The 22,627-nt window shown below is 40.4% G+C and overlaps 1 protein-coding gene across 5 annotated transcripts in view; it reads left to right on the forward strand.

Moving 5' to 3' along the window:
* LOC110060274 (serine/threonine-protein kinase SMG1-like) overlaps nt 1-22,627 on the forward strand; it is a 66,253-nt gene that overhangs the window by 30,356 nt on the left and 13,270 nt on the right. For all 5 annotated transcript variants that reach the window (XM_089290420.1, XM_089290421.1, XM_089290422.1 and 2 more), the window contains 34 exons: nt 244-429; nt 1,313-1,499; nt 2,648-2,827; nt 2,936-3,315; nt 3,739-3,909; nt 4,031-4,165; nt 4,727-4,821; nt 5,303-5,401; nt 5,882-6,044; nt 6,288-6,368; nt 6,810-6,910; nt 7,929-8,082; nt 8,531-8,650; nt 9,194-9,462; nt 9,906-10,079; nt 10,466-10,565; nt 10,930-11,002; nt 11,184-11,251; nt 11,714-11,818; nt 12,025-12,110; nt 12,441-12,588; nt 13,571-13,664; nt 14,872-14,970; nt 15,408-15,526; nt 15,667-15,759; nt 16,414-16,599; nt 17,220-17,316; nt 18,141-18,313; nt 18,428-18,542; nt 19,165-19,478; nt 20,037-20,146; nt 20,550-20,622; nt 20,938-21,030; nt 21,680-21,856. In XM_089290420.1, the coding sequence (XP_089146546.1) occupies nt 244-429; nt 1,313-1,499; nt 2,648-2,827; nt 2,936-3,315; nt 3,739-3,909; nt 4,031-4,165; nt 4,727-4,821; nt 5,303-5,401; nt 5,882-6,044; nt 6,288-6,368; nt 6,810-6,910; nt 7,929-8,082; nt 8,531-8,650; nt 9,194-9,462; nt 9,906-10,079; nt 10,466-10,565; nt 10,930-11,002; nt 11,184-11,251; nt 11,714-11,818; nt 12,025-12,110; nt 12,441-12,588; nt 13,571-13,664; nt 14,872-14,970; nt 15,408-15,526; nt 15,667-15,759; nt 16,414-16,599; nt 17,220-17,316; nt 18,141-18,313; nt 18,428-18,542; nt 19,165-19,478; nt 20,037-20,146; nt 20,550-20,622; nt 20,938-21,030; nt 21,680-21,856 (4,818 nt within the window). The remainder of the gene's footprint in view (nt 1-243; nt 430-1,312; nt 1,500-2,647; nt 2,828-2,935; nt 3,316-3,738; nt 3,910-4,030; nt 4,166-4,726; nt 4,822-5,302; nt 5,402-5,881; nt 6,045-6,287; nt 6,369-6,809; nt 6,911-7,928; nt 8,083-8,530; nt 8,651-9,193; nt 9,463-9,905; nt 10,080-10,465; nt 10,566-10,929; nt 11,003-11,183; nt 11,252-11,713; nt 11,819-12,024; nt 12,111-12,440; nt 12,589-13,570; nt 13,665-14,871; nt 14,971-15,407; nt 15,527-15,666; nt 15,760-16,413; nt 16,600-17,219; nt 17,317-18,140; nt 18,314-18,427; nt 18,543-19,164; nt 19,479-20,036; nt 20,147-20,549; nt 20,623-20,937; nt 21,031-21,679; nt 21,857-22,627) is intronic.

Genomic DNA, 22,627 nt, shown 5'->3' on the forward strand with positions numbered 1-22,627 from the left:
ACCATGTGACATTTGAGGGTGGGTAGTTGATTTTGAAAAAAATATCCTGCAGACAAACTTGTACCAAAAACAAAGCAAGTTATACGGAGAAAAAAATACATAGATACCCACGTACGGGTAAAAAATTTCCTAGTGCATGAAATGGTTAACAAAATTCGTGCCTGTACCAAATCATACCCACACCCCCTCAAAAGTAACATGGTCAACCCCTCATAAACTTTATTAACTTGTTTCATTGTGCAGCTGTATGATGATGGAGTAGAAAACACCAAGAAACAGCTTGTGACAGTCTGCCCTGGACTACAGGATGCCCAACCTCAGTTGCTTGAGAATCTGCTGTCTGTGTGGAAAGGTGTCAGGGACAGACTCTTTAAACACTACCATTTTGCTGCCAAAGCATACTTCATGTATCTCAGGATGGGAAATGTGGTAATAAAACCAAACTCGTTCCTTTGACCACAGTTAAGATACAGCCATGAAAAGTGACGAATTATGTTCAAAGGGCTTTGCATTTACGTTGTAGTAGTATGAATTTGAGAATGTAGAGAACATTTTGCAAGCCCCGAGAAATATGCCAAGAATGATTTACGCAACAAATGGCAGGAACTTATTATTAAGTGATACTAGTGGAAATGGATATTGTTTATTTAACAAATAAAGAAGCCTAAGCCATGTATTACACTGTGATAAAACACGACGGGCATTTGAGAACACGAGGGAAATGTAGAAAACATGAGCTGCAGGCGAGTGTTTCCTACATTTCTCGAGTGTCCTCAAATGTCCGGAGTGTTTTATCACAGTATAATACACGGCTTAGGCTTCTTCATTTGGTTTATGATATAGATTTTACAGGCGAAAAACAATCAAGCACGCTTTTCTATGTTTTATACTGTGATAAAACATGGGTTTTTGACCAATCAGAGTGCGCGCAGGGTCCTAGCTATGTTATAAAAGAAAATTCAAACTTGTTAAAAGTTGTTCATTTTGTGTTTTTTTTTTAAATTCGGTTTTCAGTTTGTGCCCAGTCGCACAAAACAATTGGACAGTTTTTCTTAAAATTTGAATCAAATTTACACATTGCCAGGATATGTGAAACAGGCATGAAAATACATAAAATGCATAAGAACAACGCTATTTATCTGCACATGGGAGACTTACACTTACAATACAGGGCTCGAAAAATATTGTTCCAGCTTTTCATTTGGAAATTTAGCTACCTAAATTACAGTTTTTTCTAGAGATAACCATCCATTGTCCATCCATTGTACTAAACTTAGAAATAATATTATGGCAATGTTTTGTATATCTGTAGGATTGTGATAGATCATCTGGTGCTCTAAAGAATGACAATGAAAACAAACATGGTTCTAAAAACAGTGATGATGACAGTAATGTTACAGCCACCTTGAGATTGCTGCGTCTTCTTGTGAAACATGCTGGTGAGCTCCGCAGTGAACTGGAGGAGGGACTTGTGAAAACTCCTACAAGACCTTGGAAAGGTATTACACTGCATTTGTGAATAGAGCGTTCGTTTCATTTGAGTGTTGTAAAACCAAGACCAAAACAATTACGTACCAGTTAGACTACTCAGCCAATCTCAAACCGTAGTAAAACCAAAACCAAAACGCAAGGTGTTTGCCTTATTACTTTCGACACCCAATTGAAAACTGCTCTAAGCACATTACAAATAAATCACTGTTTCAGTCTTACAAATATCGTTATTTTTCAAATTTTATAGGTGCCTACAATCAGATTAAAATCAATTGGTTCATTTTCAAAAATAATACGACTTTTTTAATTTTCACAAACATGTTTCGACGGTACATCCATCATCGTCAGTGTGACGGTTATGAAAGTTTACTGTGATTTAAAACGTGCCCGTTACAAATCATACGTTACATTGCGTTGGAAAACAATACGCTAGATAAATTGCGAAGTTAACGGAAATAAAAAGATGCGCGTGCGCGTGCAGCTATAGGGAAAGCGTCAAATTGATGTGTTTGACCTGTTGATTAAGGTCAAGCTTTTCCCACTTGATGTACATAGACTCCTTAAGCTTAACTTGGTACTTGGTAGGTGCAGAGTCTAAGATCTTGAAGCAGTCTAAGTTACAAGAGGTACGGCACGACTCTGAAGCCTGCAAATGCTTATAACGTGAGAAGATCTGTCCGATGACAAGTGCTCGTGCACGCGCGTGGTGAAATGTCGGCTTGTTGCGCCAACGTAACAAGCATTACAGCTTGCACAAGAAAATTTGTACACGATGCGCGTACGGAGCCTGTCAGGGAGAGGATCTTTCAATTGGTTCATTGCTTTAGAACTCAACTAAAATGACCCATGGGCTTAAATGCGTGATTATTTTGGTAGAAATTTGGGATTGCCGTTGGAGAAAATTTTGTGTGCAAGACTGCGATTGATTTGTTGAGGAAGGCTACGTTTAGCGATAGCTGTTTTCATGTGTGTCCATTATAACAGATAAAATGTACTTGAAAAGTTTTGGATTTTTGTAGGGATGAAAACACGGCTATTTATCCAAATCCAGCGCAACATTTTCTCTAGAAACTAATCCCCTGATCTACTGATAGATTATACCGTAAAATGTTAGGTGCCCTTTTCTAAACGACACTTCTTTGTTGTGCCCTGACAGACATAACTCCTCAGCTGTTTTCACGACTGAATCACCCAGAAAGTTATGTACGGCAGAGTGTTTCTGAGTTGCTGTGCCGTGTGGGTCAAGATGCACCACACCTGATAGTCTATCCTGCAGTGGTTGGGTGTTCTACGTCACTTCCTAAGTACTTGCTGAGTAAAGGCAAAGAAGGAGAGGGTAAGCGTTTTCAACATTGATTCTTCTAATCTTACGCTATTCTGTAAGACGTCAGCAGGAGAGGTTCAAAACATCAATGTCTTGTTTTTGTTGTAATTGTTATTTTAGGTCTTCTTCCACTTCTTGTGTCAACTTCCACTGACTCGGCAGAAAATAGTCAAAATCAAGGCAGCCAACCCTGTGAGGCCCAAGGCGGCAAGACAGAGAGTGACGCACTGACCAGCTGCTACCAGACCATCGTTGAATCTATTAGAACACACAATCCTCAGCTAGTATCTGACCTGCAGGGTTTTATAATGGAGTTACGCAGAATCACTCTACTGTGGGAGGAATTATGGCATGGCTCCCTTATGCAGACTCATCATGACGTAACACGACGGCAGCAACAGCTTGAGGACGAGATCAAGAGAGTCAATGGTAACCAGAATCTAACCAATCAGCAGAAGGCAACACTGATCAGGGAGAAACATATTGCTATCATGAAACCTGTGAGTACTGTGCAATATTTGGATTAGATGATTACTTTAAAGACACCATGTCGTACTACAACCATGGACAAATTGTGTCAGAAAATGCACAAAAACATGAAATCATAGCCGTAATTCCTATAGAATAAGTGTTAGTACCTCCATTCCCCCTTTCAATCTTGCAAAAAGGTAAAATGCAAACTTGAGTTAGATGAAACCCTGAAAAAATAACAATGCTGTCAAATCTCTCGTAATGAACTCTTCTGTAAGATGTTCTCTAAATGACAGACTCAATAGTGGCTGTCTTAGATGTAGTCGACTGTAAATAGTTAACAGGCCAAAGGGTACAAAAATACCAAACATCTGATAGAAAAGCATAAAGGAATGAAACTGGCCAAGGTAGGAGAATACTGAGATCAAATTCCGGAATTTTGCTTTTTCCAGGTTGTTTTTGCAATAGAGCAGTTGAACAAAATAACCTGTCAAGAACCTGCCACGCCTCACGAGCAATGGTTCCAGATGACTTACAGTGATACGATTCAAGCAGCACTGGAAGCCTTACAGAACCCTCCAGATCCTTCTGACCACAGGTCCAGCTGGGAGCCATTTAAACAGGTAATTACAAGTTCTTTTATTTTTGCTTTTGCGATAATTTTTGAAGTATGTTCACCGAGAAAAACTCACATCACATTTTTTTTATGTGTAACGTGATGTATCTTTCGTTTTATGCTTACAGCTATTACAAGCATTCCAGGCCAGATCTCAAAAACGTGCAGCTTACACCCTTTACATGGATGAGATCAGCCCTTCACTTGCCAGTCTAAAAGCTTCTGCAGTCTACATGCCAGGCCAGACACATTTCAGTGGAAAGGTAAATGTTTCCTTCCCATGTACGTTTGTTGTCATTTATAAAATAGCCCAAAGAAAATACGCGCGATGATTGGCTTAAAATCGTGTTTTTATAACTCTATAGCAACACAGAACTAGCACGATCTGTTGACGTAATGATGGCGCGAGAAGAGAGAATTTACACTTTGATAATCAAAGTAAACAATTTGTTTCCCTTTTTCGTCGTGGAATTTTCTAAAAGAATTAGAAAACATGTTCTCCGTGTTTCTATCGAGTTTTAATAGAAACACTCCTGGAAAATACTGTGGAAACACTCGCCTGTTGACTCGTGTTCCCACAGCATTTCTCGTTCTCCCAAACTTCGACTCGTGTTTTTATAATTCGATAGAAACACAGTTCAAGTTTTCTATTTAATAAAAACTATGCTTTGTGTGTTTCAAGTGATTTTGAACACTGTTACATCGGTCTGGATTATTTGGCTTTGCTAATGGTGCCGAGGGATGTAAATGAGAGTGACGGTGAAAAGGAACTTTTTAATTTTTGCTAGTTCACAATTTTAACTCTTTTCCTTTACACTGTGTAGATTGTCACCATTGATTCTGTAATCAGAGAAGTCAACATTCTGCCAACCAAAACCAAACCTAAGAAGCTGGTGTTTGTCGGATCTGATGGACAGAGGTAAGGAAAGGATTTATTTCTTTTCTCTGTTCATCACTGTCGTTGTGATGTCATAGGTATTAACTACCACCATAACATAAAGCTGGAGAACCTAGTCCAACATGTTAACTGAGTTTTTCTCAATCTCAAATCCAAAATGACCGTTGATTGTTGCGTTTATTAATTCCTTTGTCGAAGTATAATGGACAGAAAACATTTGATGCGTTTTCAGAGTGACACCTCCCGTTTTCAAATTCCTCCGGTGTAGTGTAAGCGATGTTGAATTCGAGTCAAACCAGATGTTGACCAAAACATTTTAAAATATGGCAATGAGGTACCTTTTTCCCAACATTTGACCTTGTGAGCAGTCATGCTAAATTTGGATGGGTCCAGACCCACTCGTCTCAGTTCTGGGCAGTGTTTGCTCACTTCTGTAAATAGCTATATTCTGCAGTGATGCTGTGGTGAGTACCATTTCTGTTTGTTTTCTCCTTTTGTTTAGGTACACATACTTATTTAAAGGACTTGAAGATCTTCATCTTGATGAAAGAATCATGCAGTTCCTCTCGATCTGTAACAACATGTTTGCCAGAGTTGACAGGTAATGATAGGCGTAGCCGAGTACAGTGACCATTGATATTCATAATAAATTAATAAGGACCTTACTTGAACCACAATGGCAACGGCAACAAGAATAGTTCCAAACGAGAGGTATAATGAACAGCAGAATAACTTTACATGTGCGTTATCTGTCTTTTGCAAACAGAATGTGACTGAGCCAATTCTGCTTTGTTTTTTTTTAATCAACGTTGTTGTCAGCATTGTCGTGGCTGCCTGCCTAACGTTTGCTATTAACTGCTAATAGCTCTAATTTATTGTTGTGTGACTGCCTTGGAATCCCTACCTCTCAGCCATGTTTCACTTGAAATAATGTCGGTGTTGTGGTAGTGAACTTACATGTAGAGGATGTTTGTTTTTGTTATGCACTCTTCACACAATGTAGTTCAGTTAGAGAACTTATTGGAAAGGATGTTAATTTCTTTATCAGTACTTATTTTCTCTCTCTTATGCCACTCTGCAGCCACAATTCTCCCCAATTTTGTGCTCGCCATTACTCTGTCACGCCTCTTGGCCCCCGGTCAGGTCTTATACAGTGGGTGGATGGGGCTGTTCCTGTGTTTGCCTTGTTCAAACGCTGGCAGCAAAGAGAAGCCATGGCCATCTCACTGGTGAAGTCTGCACAGGTATCCTCAATGTGAAAACATAAATTAATGAAACCATACAGTCAAGTATTTATTGAAATGAAAGTTAGTGATTACAACTCCATTAATCCAAACATTAAAAATAAGAATAAATTCTCTTACTTTGTTTAAAATTGATTTGGCCGCAAAATTATTTTAGCATAACGACAGAAAAAATTACGATCACTTCTAGAGTCTTGTCTTAAAAAAAATTAAAATTTTAATGGTGCTCTGTTACTATTTCAGGGTGCAAATCAACCACCACCTCCACCCATGAAACCAAGTGAACTTTACTACAGCAAAATTACTCCTGCCCTTAAAGAGAAGGTAAAAAAGCGTCCCTCATTAATTCCTAGTGCTCAGCTAAAGTCTTTAACTAAATTGAAATGTTTCCTGGTTTTTTACTGTTTGTTTGGTTGTAGTATTACACGTATTGTGTGTACTATAGATATTTAACTGTATTGTTTTGTGACAATGTAATGCATTTCATTATTTTTGCATTTTGCATACGCGTTCCCATTTTGATCAAGCGAACTTAGCTCTCAGGCGCAATGTGTTTAAATAAAGTGTTGATTGCTTGCTTGCTTGATTGATTAATTATATATTCGTAATATTATCTTTGAAAAGTAAGATTGTAATTTAGATTCCTAATCTCTTGCTTTTGGCGATTATCAGTGCTATTTAGACCATCTAGTATATGTGATGGAGTGATTTTCAATAGAGTGTCTTAAAACTAGTGTTTGAAATTACCTTTTTTTGCATTAACAGGGTATCACAGACCTGTCTAACAGAAAAGATTGGCCTCTTAGTGTGATGAAGCATGTCCTAGAGGAACTCATGAAAGAAACTCCTAGTGACCTGTTGGCCAAGTAAGTCCCCTCTTCGTCAAGTTTTATCGCATTTTTATCTATGGACACCAAATTCCTCCCCCACCCCCCCCCCCCCACCCAAAAAAAATTCGTCAGGGGTGAATAATGTTATTTTCATGTTCGTCCATGTTCTTTCTTTCGAGTGTTAAGGCAGCTTATTGTTACCGGTTAGGTTTACCGTTACCGGTTGAAGTTAGAGTTAGTGCCATGAAAAAACCTTGCAGCTAAGATTTATCAATGTCTTCACGAAATATGTACCACTTTTGACACTGTCCAGGTTTGAACAAAAATAAAACGTAATGGCTTTACGGTACAATGCAAAACCTATCACACATTGCTATTTTAACATACCAAACCTCCCAATACTCGAACGCACTCTTTAATCTACGATTACTACTAGTAATACGACTAGTCATCATTCTCACTCGCTGTTGTTGTAATAGAACTGCCTCGTTTACTAGAATGGTTCTGTTCCAAGGTATAATTTGAGTGGTCTGACAACCTTCAAGAGCATTAGAAATGAATCTACCAAACAGAAACAGCTTTGTTGTCAAATTTCGACTAAATATTTAGTTTTGTGACCTGTGACTTGGAATCTCTGCAAATTAAGAATTAGTAGTACAAAAAATCGAATTAGAAATTTAATACAGTAATGAAGTCTTCAAAGTCAGGGAAAAGTTAGGCAATTTTATTTTGAGTCAGGGAAAATTGAAATTATGACACCGTTGCTTCAATACCATTGACGGCTGGAAGAAACATTTCAGGTCACTGTGAAATCAACGATGTTTTTCCTTGACAATGAAGGCAAATTGGTGAAAAACGTTTCAGTCTTGAATAGATAGGTGGAAAAGACTGCTGTAAAGGGAGGCTAGATGCCGTTACAATATCTGACATTTTGTAGTTATTTGGTCTGGGGAATTGTATTCTTTGAATTTTTAATCAGGAAAAAAGTCAGTAAATTTTGAAAACTGCTGTCTGTGGCAACCATGCTTATTAATTATTGTGATTATGTTTTCAGAGAGCTGTGGTGTTCTAGCACTAGTGCAGCAGAGTGGTGGCAGATGACTCAGAGTTATGCTCGATCCACTGCAGTCATGTCTATGATAGGTTACATTATTGGCCTGGGAGACAGACATCTGGATAACATGCTGGTAGATTTCACAACAGGGGAGGTAAGAATTGTAGTACAACTGTAGAATGATGAATGATAATATAACAAACAACCTCGGATTCAAGGAAAATACCCTTGTGGAAACGACCATTTTATCGGTTATTGCAGTGACTAAACTTTGTTGAACTTTGAATAATGCATGAAACAAACCGTTCATGCAATCTACGTTTTGGTTTTCCCATGTAGAAATCCAGGCAGTCCCAACAACTAGCCTTATAAACAACTTTTGACATTTGGGAATGGTTGATCCTATCTTTGAAGGAGAAAAAAGAGACTTCGTGCGATGAGAATGCAGTCAAATTTCTACGAGCATGGAAGTAGATAGCTCGTTTATCTCAGTCATTTGTTAGGTGTCATTGTTCCTACATCAGCCATTTTCAAAAACATGTCTTTTTGTGTTGTTATGAGTGATACGTTCTTAAGCAACTTGATTTTATTCACTCTGTCAGGTAGTCCATATTGACTACAATGTGTGCTTCGAGAAGGGTAAAGGACTGAGAGTCCCTGAGAAGGTTCCATTTAGGATGACACCTAACCTGGAGACAGCCCTGGGAGTGACAGGAGTGGAGGTATTCTTTACACACTAGGAAATAGAAATGGAAAACACATTTTTCTATTTTACTATCGGTTAAGTATGCTTGTAGCATACGGAAAGTTTTGACTTTTCTGACCAGGATTTCATCTGAAAATCTGTTTTGTTGTGTTGTGTTTCCCAAGACTTGAAGCTCTGTGAATCGATTGATGCCATTTTGTCTCTGAGTTTACAAAACTTGGGCCCCACATCTACTGTTCATGCTCGCATGTTCTGATGCAAATATTCAACAATTGATTCATGCTTTAGTGTACGTCATCCAGTTACGATGCACGTGGGAAGTTAAGAGAGCACGAGAGAAATAAAAGAAGAAATGAATGTACAGCGGAATCTACTTTGGACTTTAGCGAAGCAAAGTTTACTTTGCCGACGTCATGAGCATGTATCATCGGATTATGGTGAACTCTTACGTATGCAGAGATTGTTAGCACAGCTTTGCCAGCTGCGTCAGAAAGGATTTATACTTTTCACTGACGATGGTGTTGTTGTGCCTTGTATAATAGTGTGGCTTCCTTTTCAGGGAGTTTTCCGTCTGTCGTGTGAAGAAGTGCTGAAGATTCTGAAACAAGGTCGTGAGACGCTGCTCACTCTCCTGGAAGCTTTTGTGTATGACCCTCTGGTTGACTGGACCACTGCAAACGACACTGCTTTTGCCAGTGCCTTTTATGGAGGAGGAGCTCCTGGTGTTACAGACAACAAAGTGAACAAGAAAGAGATGGAAAGGGACGTCACTCAGAGCTTGTTTTCTTCACGTGTGGCAGAGATGAAAGTTACTTGGACAAACAACAGGTAGGACTGAACCACTTAATGGGTAGAAGGGTTGGCATAGTGGTGAGAGAGCTCACTCCCACAGCTACCATTGTTGACCAGGTTCGATTCCTGTCTCCTGCCAAATGTAGGTTGAATCAGTTGTCGGTTCATGCCTTGCTCTGAGGATTTTTCTCCAAGTACTCTGGTTTCCTATTCAACCTGAATAGTAGCATTCGTACAGACGTCTGCTGTTTCCTTGCTTCACTTTTCTGCGTAAAACCAAGGAAAAACGTAAGCCACCTTGATAGAACATTCACTGGAAAACCAACTAGGGTTTATGTGGCTTCCTCTCGAAATATGGTGACTCTTGTGTGTCAACATTGTTAAGTATAATTCCAAGAAGTACATATGATCTAGCTACTCAGGAAGGTTTGAATGCAGTAATCATTTGATCTCTGAAGAACACCCGTTGTGTTTCTCAGGGACGAGTTGTTATCTGGCATGACCAAGTTAGATGAACAGTTGGACACATACTTGGTGTCTCTGAAACAATTAAAATCTTTGGACTTGTCAACTGATGAACTTAAAGATCAGCAGGAGACTCTCCAGGCAGCCATCAGTAACACTCAACATCCTCTGCACACTGTACAAGCCAAGTAAGTGAACTCTATAAGTCATGTCTTTAAAGGAGCTCAGTCACGGCATTTCGAGTTATTTTGGCCACATACAAAATTACCTTTACATTGAAGGAAACCTGAAAATGGTTGTTTACTAAGATAGAAAAACACCAAAGAGATAATAATAAACCATAAGGGAACAAGGATGATTAAGGATGGAGAAGATTCGCGCGGATTACAAACGACAAACGTGAAATATTAATGCTAAACTTTTCAAGATGATTAAACGGTTACGTAGCTCCTTTATTGATAACATTCTAGCCAGACAGATTTCCTGCTGTTTTTTTCACGCTTCCGAATTATGAAGCATAGAGTAAGCGTACATACTAATAGTTACTGCTATCATCTCTTCTTCCCATTTTAAGATTTGATGAAAAGAAGAAACTGCTAGCTGATCATGATGCAGTGTTACAAACCATCGCAGAAAAACTTCTCGAATGTCAGCAATGGCAGGTTCAGCACAAGGTGAGAAAGGCTGTCCTTTTGAAATTTTATCATCTTCCCCGCAATAATTTTTTATGGTCATCATCGTCATCACCATGATCATCTTGGGCCTGGACTTGTGAACCAGAACCTTTCAAACGCATATGGAATGAAGCCATCCTTTTGTACACACCTCTTGCAAGCTAGTGTCTCTCCGCTTTAATAGAAATACATTTTCAACTTTTTATTACCTGTTTTCAGTCACATATCTTTGCAGCTTCTGATCTGTCATGTATGGTTTTGCATGGGTCAAACCAAAAGACCCTAAAACAAATTGAAACATAGTGTATCTAATGAAATAAAAGATATATGTGTTAACTAATGAATATGTAAATTGTTATCCTAGGCTGCAATGGAGACCGTTCATGGACCAAAGCTGGGGTCCCTTGTTGGTGAACTTCTTCAGCCCCTTGATCTAGGTAAGGAACAACTATTTCTTTAAAGTAGACGTAGATCCCTTACACGCTGCATGTGCATGCCTGGTACTCTCTCTCTCAAGACTTTCTAAGATAGGTGGTTCTTCTTGAGGGGTCACGAGAGACGATGTTATTGTAAACGTTGTATGTCCGATAGTAATGGTTATTGCTGTGTTGTTCACAGGTCTTCCAAGCTTTGCTCCAGCCATTAGTTTCTTAAAGGGCGCAGGACAAGGACACATTGTAAACCAGGTAAAAGTTGTGTTAGAGAGTTTGAAGCTTGGTGCTTTTGTGTGTTTGTTTTTCTCGTCCTAATACGGCTTCTCTGCTTTCAGCTGATGAAGTACTCCATGTTTTAATTCCCGTCATTTCTCTTCAGAGTTTCACTGCGACGTATCCTAAGCCTTAATATGCCGCGTTTCTACGCACCACATCTCTACGTTCCGCTTCAAAATTCAGTGAACTTACGATCTTCCCTCGCTTCGCGAACTAACGAACGTACTATCTAACAAAAACATGAAGGTTAAAAACATTGTTTAAAAAATTGTCTTGTGCGTGCGAAACTTGTTACATTAGTCGGATTCTGTTCGAGTGATGACACGCACACAAAAGACACGACAGCTGTTCAAAACAAAACACGACAGTTGGCAGTTAGTCGTAGTTAGTCGTAGTTTATACATAACTGAGATTGGTGATTTTTCTATTCTTGAACAGTGTGAACAGCTTGAAACAGAACTCTCAGGCTTGCTCCATCAGAGACGTACCATGTTCCGCTCCTGCCTAGACTTGCTTCACACCTATGCCACTGTGACATCGCTTGTAAGTTTTCATCTCTGAGTAGATAGAGAAACTTTGGTGCCGTAATAGTTAGTCTTTATGACTCCAGATAAAGCGGTCCACGTTCTGGGTTCTTGTATTGAATTTTCATACCGTATTTTACAGTAGCTTTTCAAGTTTTGTTTGCTGTTGTATTTTTCTCAAGTTTTCTTCATTAGAGTCATATAAGCTATCATTGCGTCTTGTAGTTTCCATCAGATTATGTGCAGCAAAACAGAAGTTTTGAATGGCAGAGTTGGCTTCAGTCCTTGGTAGACGATTCCTCGACGAAGAAGTACGTTTTATTTTACATTAATTACAGTGGGACCCCGTCAATCCGGTCACCAACGGGCCACAAAAATCTGGCCGTATTAAAAGGGTTATTTAAATAAGAAAATGACTGACTGAGCTTTTGTACGGGCCAGAGTAAAGTGGCTTTAATAACGAGGTGACCGTGATAACGGGGTGGCCGTAAGACGGGGTTCCACCGTATGAGATGTAACCAGTGAAAGAGTTTGAGCAAAGTTTACACCGTCATCAAAGATCTATTTTCTGTCGTTTTCTTTTAAATCTCCACCACCAGTGTACGGAAACCAAACGTTCATTGTCGTGAGTTTTCTGGCAGGTGTCAAGATGTACTAGAGGAAAGTGAGAAGCTGCACAACAAACCAGTGGCCGACAGTCCTTTGACTCTAGCAGAAGTGACAGGTTTCATGGCCATGGAGGTCAAATTACAGAGCAGTTTGACCGAACAGAATGCCAAGTTCATTAAGGTATGTTTGCTCTTTTGATCCGCGTTAAAAATCATTAGGCAAAGAGAAAGGGAACACAGGGTATTCCCGACAACCACGGGTTAGACCATTAACTATTTTGTAAATTCAGAATCTCTTATCCACATCACTCATAACATTCTGATCCCCAGTAGACTGTTCACAGCCCTCTGTTTTGTCGTATTTTTATTCCATCGTTGAACGCGCGGATAGAATCGCGAAAGAACTGGACGCCAGCGTAAAACGGGAGACTTGACAGGGTGAGGGGTGAGAATTGAGACAAATTTTCTTCGTTTGGCTCGGTTCGCTCGCCTCCCCGCCCCCACCCTTGTGTGCCACGCGCTTGCGTCGATCGCTTTTTCTTTCGCGTGCATTGAAAAGTAGAGAGGCTATGAACAGTCTAGACCCCAATTGTTCGACGGCTGGATGACGCTGTGTACCGGATAAATCGCTATCCAGTGGGTAAGTGTTAACAAAGCGAACCACGCTATACGTTGGATAGCGTTATTTATAGATTACATTTTGTAACATGATAGTTGATACGTGGAATGTCATAACACAAGAGATTTGGAATGCATGAAAGGAAACGGTATCGACTACCATGAAAACACTTTGGTGTGTCTTCCAAAAACTTATAACCCCTTACTTTCTTCATTGTTCTAGACAAAATCGAGATGATAGGTCGTGTGAGTTAAGGAGTGATTTAAGATAATGTGCAAATTGTCCCAGTTCGCGTGAACATTGAAATGTGAAACTAGAAACCAAACTGGTGCACAGGCTCCCAATAGTTAGGACCGTTCAGGCCTTAACGGTTTTTGACAGTCATCTAAACTACTATGACATCTGACGATGTAAAATCCTGCATTAAGTCAAGTCAGTCATCAAAATTTATATCTCTTTCTGTTGCAATTAAGTTTTTTTTTTCCTCAGTTTTTTATTAACTGCGTACCAAATTGCATTAAAGTTCCACCTGTATTTTGTTTAGTTTTCTGAGCGCAGGAAACAAGAGAGTGTTGAGACAGCATTCCTTAGCAAGGCTGTTGGGGAAACGTACGGAGCACTGAAGAAATACATTACAGGTAAAATGACTTAGCAGAAAGATTAGGATTAATATAAATTAGGCACCGTCCACACTTCGCCAGAGAAAATTGAAAATGGCTTTCCACTCTGAAAACGTATCAAAATACATTCTGGCCACGCTACGCCGAAGAAAATTTCAAAACGCATCAATCATATGATTGTCGTGATGTCATCGTTTTCGAAAAGCTCCGTTTTCAAAATGTTTTTTGTCCACACTAAAGCGCAAAGCCGGCGTTTTCAAATTTCTTCGGTTTAAAGAGCGGTTTGGAAAAGCTCCGTGTCCGTGGCAGTTTAGTGTGGACGGTAGGGCTTAACCGAAGGTGCGTTTTCATAGCGGAGCTCCGGCGGCCCGAAGGGCCGCCAAGCGGAGCCCCATACTCATATAGGAAAGAAAAGGAAACCCATGAGTTGATTTTCTCATGGTTATCATGGCTAGCGGTATTGCTCGTGGGCGCGTACGCACGACGACGACGACGGCGGAGTTGCCCAACATGGCGGCCATACTCCAAATAATAGGTTGACAGAGACATGCACCCTTGGTTTACTGTGTACTTCCTTGATATTGGACATCCACGTTATGATCAATTTACACCTGTCAAATCAACGTATCCGCTGACCAGTATCACGTGACCATATTGCGGGCTCAGGTTTACAGCTCCTCGAGGTCACGTGTTTTCTTGAAGTTGACCGCTGACTAAGTTCTGGTTGTCGATTGGATCGCGGGCTCATATTGGGTTAGCGTGTTGGAAACAGGGCAGGATTGCTCGGAAGCCGGTTTACGCTAACCCAGGATTAAAATTTAATGGAATTATAACTTTTTCTTCTATACAAATGTTTTTTGCTGTTTTGTTTTGTGTATATGTTGATTATTAAAACTCAAAACAGAAGGCCAAACAATATACAGAAACCTCACTGCAAAGTTGCAAAACTCAAATCAAAATTCTACCTTTTTCTGGGTTAGCTTAATCGGGCTTTGAACAACTCGGCCCAGGAGCTACGCTTTTAGGCTGACCTAAATCTATATATTAGTTCTCCAGTGTAGTGTGGAGGGGGAACATTTGATGCGTTTTCTGAGTGAAAACGTCCTTCTCAAGTTTCTCTGGTGTAGTGTGGATGGCGCCTAAGACAATGTACCACTTGACTGATTTATTAATGATTGTTTAGTTTTACAAATTATGAGAGCCTTTTACCGCGTTCCTTTTGCAGGAAAACAGCCTACATCGTTTCGTTGTCTTACTAGTGTACTGATCACGGCATTGTGCTCCCTGAATAAGAGGTGTTTAGCAATGGAGAACACAGCTAAAGGTAAGGAAGGTTTAAAAGGCGCATTTATATTATCACTAGATATTTGTTCTTCGTAACAGCTGCATGAAATGTTTCTCTCGTTTTACAGAATAGAAATGTGTGAACTGCATTAAAGTGATACCGAATACCTTTTGGTTATAACTATTGTAAAAATTTCGTTGGAATTAGAGCCAAGACTGAAAATTCAAAAGTCATGGTTGTTTGAATCCTTTTTCATCCCTCGTGCACATTAGCAGTTCTCTCTTCATAATAGGTTCCAGTCACTTGTTGAGAAGTGTTATGCAAAGTCAAACCATTATTGTTACATTTTCCTTCCTTGGTATGGCTTGGAGCTTCTCAACTTCAATATGTAAGACTTAGTGGTAGGGCCTTGTACAAAGCATTTATGACAACTGCATGCTTATGCTGTACTATGGTTTGGTTATGACTGTTAATAGTTGCCAAGGACAGACTATCTGAGTTGACGTCGAGAGAAGGCGACTGGTTTCTTGATGAACTCTGCTCCATGAGTGGTAATGTGAATCAACTACTGTTACTGCTGAAGGACCATCCAGTGGTAAGGGAGGAAGTTCTAAAACGAAAACTAACTTTCTAACTTGTTTTCGTTGTGCAGCAAAATCTCTCAAAATCAATTTAACACAAACTACTGCTCGACATCAGTGTTTGAAAGGTCACACATTTCGTTTGTTGCCACAGGAGGTCAAAGAGGATCAGCAAGCTCTGTTAGGCCAGGCTCAGAATTCCATGAAAGCTGTTTTAGCAGTACAGAAGGTGTTCATGGCTTTGCAGGTACAAATAACATAAGTACCTGTTGTTTGATTACATTATGTGTCATGAATAAAATCACTTTTCTTTATCATTATTGTTGCTATCATCGTCATCTTTATTGACACCATGATATATTTTTGAAGAAGAAGTTGTCTGAGTCTCAGGTTTTCCGTATTTACTTGTCTGATATCTGGCCACAACTCTTTCGGTGGTTCTTCAAGTCCATCCGGCCTACTTTCCCTTCGCCACCACACTCAGCTACCTGATCATCCACGATCTTGCCTGTATATCATCCCCTTTATATTACAGGTTTGTTCGTACCCGAAAAGCCCTAGCAAAATCTCAAACCTTATGACTACAGAGCTGTTTTATGCGCATATTCTTAATATGAACAGAGGTTCCCTTCATACAAGAAGTCTCAGGCGTATACACCTCTCTGTCTTGAAATACTGATTAACTAAAAGTGGCTTTGCGGGCCAGAAAAGTGTCTGGGTCCTTCGAGAAACGGGCCCCGGGGAAGCCAATAAGGTTTATGTAAAGGATACCTTGAAAATACCTAAGGCAAGGCAATTAGGTTGCCAACTCTGAAGTCACCTGCAACATATGGAACAGTTGTAAGAGTTACAACAACATATAATTGAGTCTACGTGACAAGTGTTGTGATTTGATTTTCAGGAACTGATGACAAACTTCAGGACAATCATTGTCCCAGAGGCAGTGAAGAGCATCTATGCTGAAGACCCAACTGTGTTTGCTGTCGTCCAGCAAGTTCAAGCTGTGGCTTGTTCACAAAAGCTCAGTCTGATAGAACTCGCTGAGAACATAGAAGCTCGGCTCTTGGAAGGACACTTAGCAGCACAGGTCAGTGAATAACATTAGACTCCACAGAATGATTCCTGCAGTGTATTCCAAAAACTGCTGCTAGTGCCGAAGTTGTAGACCGTTGGCCAGATTTCCCCATGGGATGTCATCTTAAAACGTCTGTGTTTGGTTTTGAAGCTAGAAAATTAAAAGCCCTTGTGTTATAACCATTTGCCTTTCTCTGCCACTTAATTTTTTTCATTGGTACAGTACTCTTTAGGATCGCCCATGTATTTTAATGAAACGCTACCCCCCACCCCTTCACTAACCACAGAACCGGGAAAAAGCTTTACCTCTCCCGCTTTACCACAGTATTAAAAACGCGTGCCAGCCAGATGCGCTACATTTAAGCAACAGGGCACTGTTTCCTTGATTACATAGCCTCATCTAAACGCAAGGGGGGTTCGGAGAATTCGAGAATTCTCCCAGCCCCCCAAATTGTTTAGATGAGGCTATGTAATCAAGGAAACAGCGCTCATTTGCTTTTATAAGATATTCCTCCAGAATACTCGCGAATCAAAAACGTCACAACCGTGTTTACATACTCTCATCTTAACACACTTATCGACCAATGAGAGCGCGCGTAGTATCCCAGTTATTTTATATTTCTTTTGCCATAGACGCATAGCGCGGAGGAAGTCGATACAGCAATCCAGGAGATGCACACTCAGTTTGAGAAGATTCTTCAAACGAATAAGATCCCTGGCTCTGATTCAGGTAAAGTTACACAGTAAATCATGAAATGAACTGTGAATTTGTGAAATGAAACTTACTTGTGAGATTTGTTGATTTGTTCCACTGCCACTCCCTAAACAATTAGATTGTTGGTACTCCATCTGAAGCATGAAGTCATATGGAGTATTGCTATTCCCCTCGGGCGGGACTTCTCAGTATTGGGGCGCTATTGTAGATTTTCACCCAGCACTTTTGTCCATCTCACGGTTGCCCAGCTTGTTTATGGTCCTGGGTGGAAAGAGGCTCTCTGAAAGAGTAAAGTGTGTTTACTCCTTACCAACAACACAACGCAGTAACACGACCTAAAATTTTCAATTGAGCGTCGTAAAACCAAAACGAAACCAATGACGTACCAATTAGACTACTCAGCTAATCCAAAACGGCAAAAAATTAAAGTCTGCATACAAGCTAAGTGGCCCATCAGGCCGGAGCTTATCCCGGTTTCTGTAGCATGAAGTAACTAGGAGTATTTTTACTCCCCCCTGGATGGGATGCTAGTCCATCGTAGGGTTACCCCCAGCATTAAGTTCGCCGGTACCCATTTATACACCTGGGTGGAGAGAGGCCTAGGAATACGGCAGTGTTCCCGGCCAGTGCTCGAACCTAGAACGCCCGATCTGGAGTTAAGCGCACTAACCATGAGGCCACCGCGCCACCACAAAAATCTCAAACTGTGTCAAAACCAGAATCTAAACCAAAGTAATTGCCTGATTACTTTCGACACTCGATTGAAAACTGCTCTAATAACCATTATAAGCTAGTGCACGTACATTTCACGGTATTCTAATGTCATTGCCTGTCATTAGGTGAAGACAGCAGTAATTCTATGACATCCGGTCAGATGTTGCTAGCAGGGTTCAATGGACTCTTCACCAAAGTGGCCAGTGAATTGACAGACATGTTCACAGCCTTTCAACGAGTTCACTTTGACGAGCACAATTTGAAGTTTGACATTGTACGAGATGCACAGGAACTTCAGGTAAAGATGCCTCTTCATCTGTCACTGACTCTTATCTTGTTTTACGGTTTATAAACCCGTTAAACCTTGCGCAATTTATCCAAATTAGTTACTTTTGACTTTTTACTTTGACAGGTGACAAACGGTGTTAAAAATGCTGACCTTCTTGGCAAGTTGTTCTTTCTCAAGAGGTTGGAAGTTATCATCTCATTCTTCAAGAGTTGTAGGCTGGTTACGCTCTCACTTAAAGGTACTGAATACGTTCATTTATTATATGGCTGAATCGGTCCGAGGTGAAAACGAGAATTCTGATTGGTTCCCTTAGCGGTCCGAATTTTTCAGTACGAACTGACTTCGGCAAATTGCGTTTTTAATTCACCACACAAAATAAACAGTTTATTCTTAAGTAGAAATCATTTGACTTTATGTTTGGAGGACAATTTCAGTTAAATGTTGACAAAAGCGACGTGAGAAACGTGAATAAATGCTTAGCTTTCGCGCGCGCGCGCGCGTTTACCGAGAAAGGATTGCGGAGACCATCAATTTATCGACAGATTAAAAAGACCCATTATAATAAATACTTTATTGAAGTAACATGTACGGTCCGTATTGGAGGATATTGGTCTCGTTCTTTTTTTTTGCAAGTTTTGTATATTATAGTTTCTGTTGTGCATATGGATTGTGTGCTGGGTTGAACTGAAAATCATGCCAACAAAAGCCATAATAAATCGCTCTAATCCACACCTTCTTGATTTTAATGTTCGAAAAATCAGAACTTCTTGGTAGATTTCACCTAAATTCTGGTCATATAACCAGTGTAATTTTTGCGGTCAAATATACGTATTCATGCTTATATATATTTTTTTTTTCAGGCGTGTCCAGCTCAGCAGCTAAGCCAGGTTCTGTAAACTGTGTGGCAGAACCTTCAAACAACCTGTTTACCAACTCAGACAATGTACATGCGGAGACGAAGACTTGGAATCCCGACACATGTTACAGTGAAGATGACCTGGCTGTTCATGTCAAACATTTCATTGCTGATTGCGTTCAACAGTGCATTATGGGCCTGCCATCACAAGCCCTGGCTGCGGTGGTTATCGCGTTTGCAACCATTTTGGGAAATAAGGGGGATAAAGAATCCGCCAACGAGGAAGACGTGGTCTCTTTGGAGGAATTTTGCAAGAAGGTATGCATTGATATGTTTTTTTTTCCCCCTAAATTCTGTATGATGAATATAGACACTTGTAAATCAGACTAATTAACAAGAGTCGTCTTTGGGGTGACAGCGATCAGGTGCCGCAGCATTTTTAGCTCTGTTTGTCAGCTGTAATGGAGCCCAACATGTAATTAGACACCAGGTTGTCCGCTTACGGGAATCTAGATAATTTGCCGGATAAATCGCTATCCAGTGGATAAGTGTTAAAAACAAAACAAACCACGCTATCCGCTAGATTGTGATTTATCCGGTGGATAACATTATCCACCTTTCAAACAACCCGGGGTGGATAAGATTATCCACCTTTCAAACACCCGGGCTAGGATATACATATTGGAGAGGCATAACCTCAGCATGAAATGATCTACTTTGCAAGCAGTGGTCATACTCACCCGGAGAGACGGGACTATTTTATCGCATAATGGCACAGTGGACGTAAGGAAGTGTTTAGTTTTTTTTTTTCTTGGAGTTTCAACTGTGCTTCTTTCAAGCTGTTTTGTCTTTTTCCTCTATTTCTCCTTTTGTAAGGTTGTCGATAGCAACATCTCAAGTGGAATTATGAAGTCGAAACATCTGTCACAGATCACCAGCTTAACAAGTTCTTACGATGTGGCGTGGAGGAAGCACGATTTTGCCAAGTATGTAAAACAGTTGCTCTGTTTATTCCATTAGCTCTATAAATGACCTGCGAATAGAGCAGTTTGTTCTCAAAGTGGCCAGAAGTGACCGCATTGTTCGCAGGGTGCTCTATAAAAAGTTCTTAAATTGTCTGTCCCTTACGCTTGCCTGTGGTAATCGAGTAAAGAACATCTGCAAAGATTTCACCTTCAAAAATTTTAAAGTTTGATGCAATCAGTAGTCATAGACTTGCAAAAACCAAACGCGGACCCGAGGAAATCACGGTGTTCTACTTCTGTCGCGCTGCTGACCAGACGGGCTAGGAACCTAGCTCAACACTGCACCTTAGTGAATTATGTATCTTGTTGAAAACTATAGTTTATTTGAAATGTAAAAAATTGTTACCTTACTGTCTGTTTCTAGACGTCTCGATAACAATATGAGCATTTACAAGGGAGTGGTACAACGAGCTCAACTTCAGCTTGCAAGGTTTCAGGTAAAGAAACAAATGTTATTTTTGAAAAACGGTTAAACCTTCACACAATATGCGGCCTCGTACCTTGGCCTCGGTTATCAGCTGAGTGCCAATCTTCATTACGATTTTGACTGACCTAGCTCAGTATCACTTAGAGTGGATCCCCAACAGCTTAAATGATGTTACGCTGAGGCCCTCAAAACTAATGCAATTTCCTCGTCAAAGGATAATTGTATACGCTCTGACTCTTGCTTTCGCTTTGATGATGTCCTTGTGGAGTGCTAAGTTAACCTGATAAGCTTTGATAAGTTTTTTTTTTTTTTAATTTCTTTTTAGTGGCTGTATGAGGATAACTTGCTGAGGTGTCCCATGAGAGGAAACAACATGATAACACCAGCAAGGGCCACTGTCATGGCAGACCTGAAGAAGGTACGACATACTTTTTTATTGATTTATTCAAGTACGTGAAATGCATTTTCAGATTGTAACCTCGTCAACCTACCTCATGTCTCTTGATCTTAAAAACTCTTAAATGTTCCTTTTGTTTATCATCCAGCTATCTAAAGCAACGGCAATGTTTGACCCAAGCCAACATACACATTTTGGATCGATCATAATTTCGCCTGATCACAGGCTTAATCTTCTGTAAGCGAGTAGTCCGCGAGGTTTTGCTGAGTTTAGTTTACAGAATACCTGAGCTACTATGCACGCTCTCATTGGTCGATAGCTGTGTTTAGATGAGTGTATGTAAACACTGTTGTGACGTTTTAGATTCGGGCGTATTTTTGAGAATTTTTTTTATAAAAGCAATAGAGCACTTTTTCCGCGTTTACATAGCTTCATCTAAACACTCGGGGGGCTGGGAGAACTCTTATGCAAACCCTCGACTACGTCTCGGGTTTGCACAACTGTCTCGAATTCTTCCAACCCTCCTCGTGTTTAGATGAGGCTGTGTAAACACGAAAAAAGTGCTCTATTGCTTAAATCGTTCAAGAGTGCTTAAAATCATCGTCGGCTACTAAAACCCGGTAAAGAGTAGAGAAGGTGCGGTTTCATTTATGTTGTTACTTTGTTTTAGCGTGTTCAAGGGCTGATACACATGGATTCAGTCGTAAAAGGAGTGGAGGAGAAGTTTAGTACACAAGAGGCAAGCATCGAACAACGTCTCAAGTGGGCAGCAGGAGCAAACCCCGCCCTGAACCCAGTGCTGCAGAATTTCGAGAAGACCTTAGCTGCTAGGAAGAAGCTAATGATGGTCAGTTCAAAATCATGCTTCATCGTAATTAAGATTTCATGGATTCCATTCCTGCGGACGTACCTAATAGAGATCTTTCTGTCCTCGTGAAAGTTGGTCTGCTTGGGGTTTAACTGACAGCGAGAATTGGCAAATCTGAGTGTTGACGCGTTTTTCAACTGATATCTGTGGTCTGAGATTTGAAATTTACTTATAACTGAGAGACTGACTGACATTCCGGGTAAAGATGGGGTACTCTGTAAATCATTTAGTAGGGGTGTGCCGCTAGGACACTGATACCCTTACCCTATACTAGACCATGATCAGCTTGATTTTGCAACCTCATTCTAGACTAGGCACCAAAACCCTCTCCCCCATCCCGACTAAACTGCTAGAAACCCGTAACCTTCACAGCGGCACATACCCATATAGTTTATATCCGGGAATACTCCCCCCTGCCCCCCCCCGGGGGGGGGCTAACATTGTAGCAGATAGCCAAGAAATTGCTGTAGCCGAGTTTCCAGAGCCGCCATCCAGTCCCTCTCATAATGAAGAATGGTTTTGCTAGCTAGTTGTCTCATTGTGGTGAAGATTGGTTCCTCTCATTTTCAAGACCCTGACTCTCCAAAACTACACCAAGTTGAATTTTACACCAAATAGCCTCTGTCTTGTCTGTCTGTAATCTCCTTTGCAGCCGTTTGGGTTGTCACGTAGCATTTCACCCACTAGAAGAGCGTTGTGTGACGATGGAAATGATACTATTGCGTAACACTCTTTGTCTTTTCACGTTCT

The sequence above is a fragment of the Orbicella faveolata genome, unplaced genomic scaffold (genome assembly GCF_042242905.1).
Source record: "Orbicella faveolata isolate gen_17 unplaced genomic scaffold, um_ofav_v1 contig_2, whole genome shotgun sequence".
Classification (NCBI taxonomy): Eukaryota; Metazoa; Cnidaria; class Anthozoa; order Scleractinia; family Merulinidae; genus Orbicella; species Orbicella faveolata.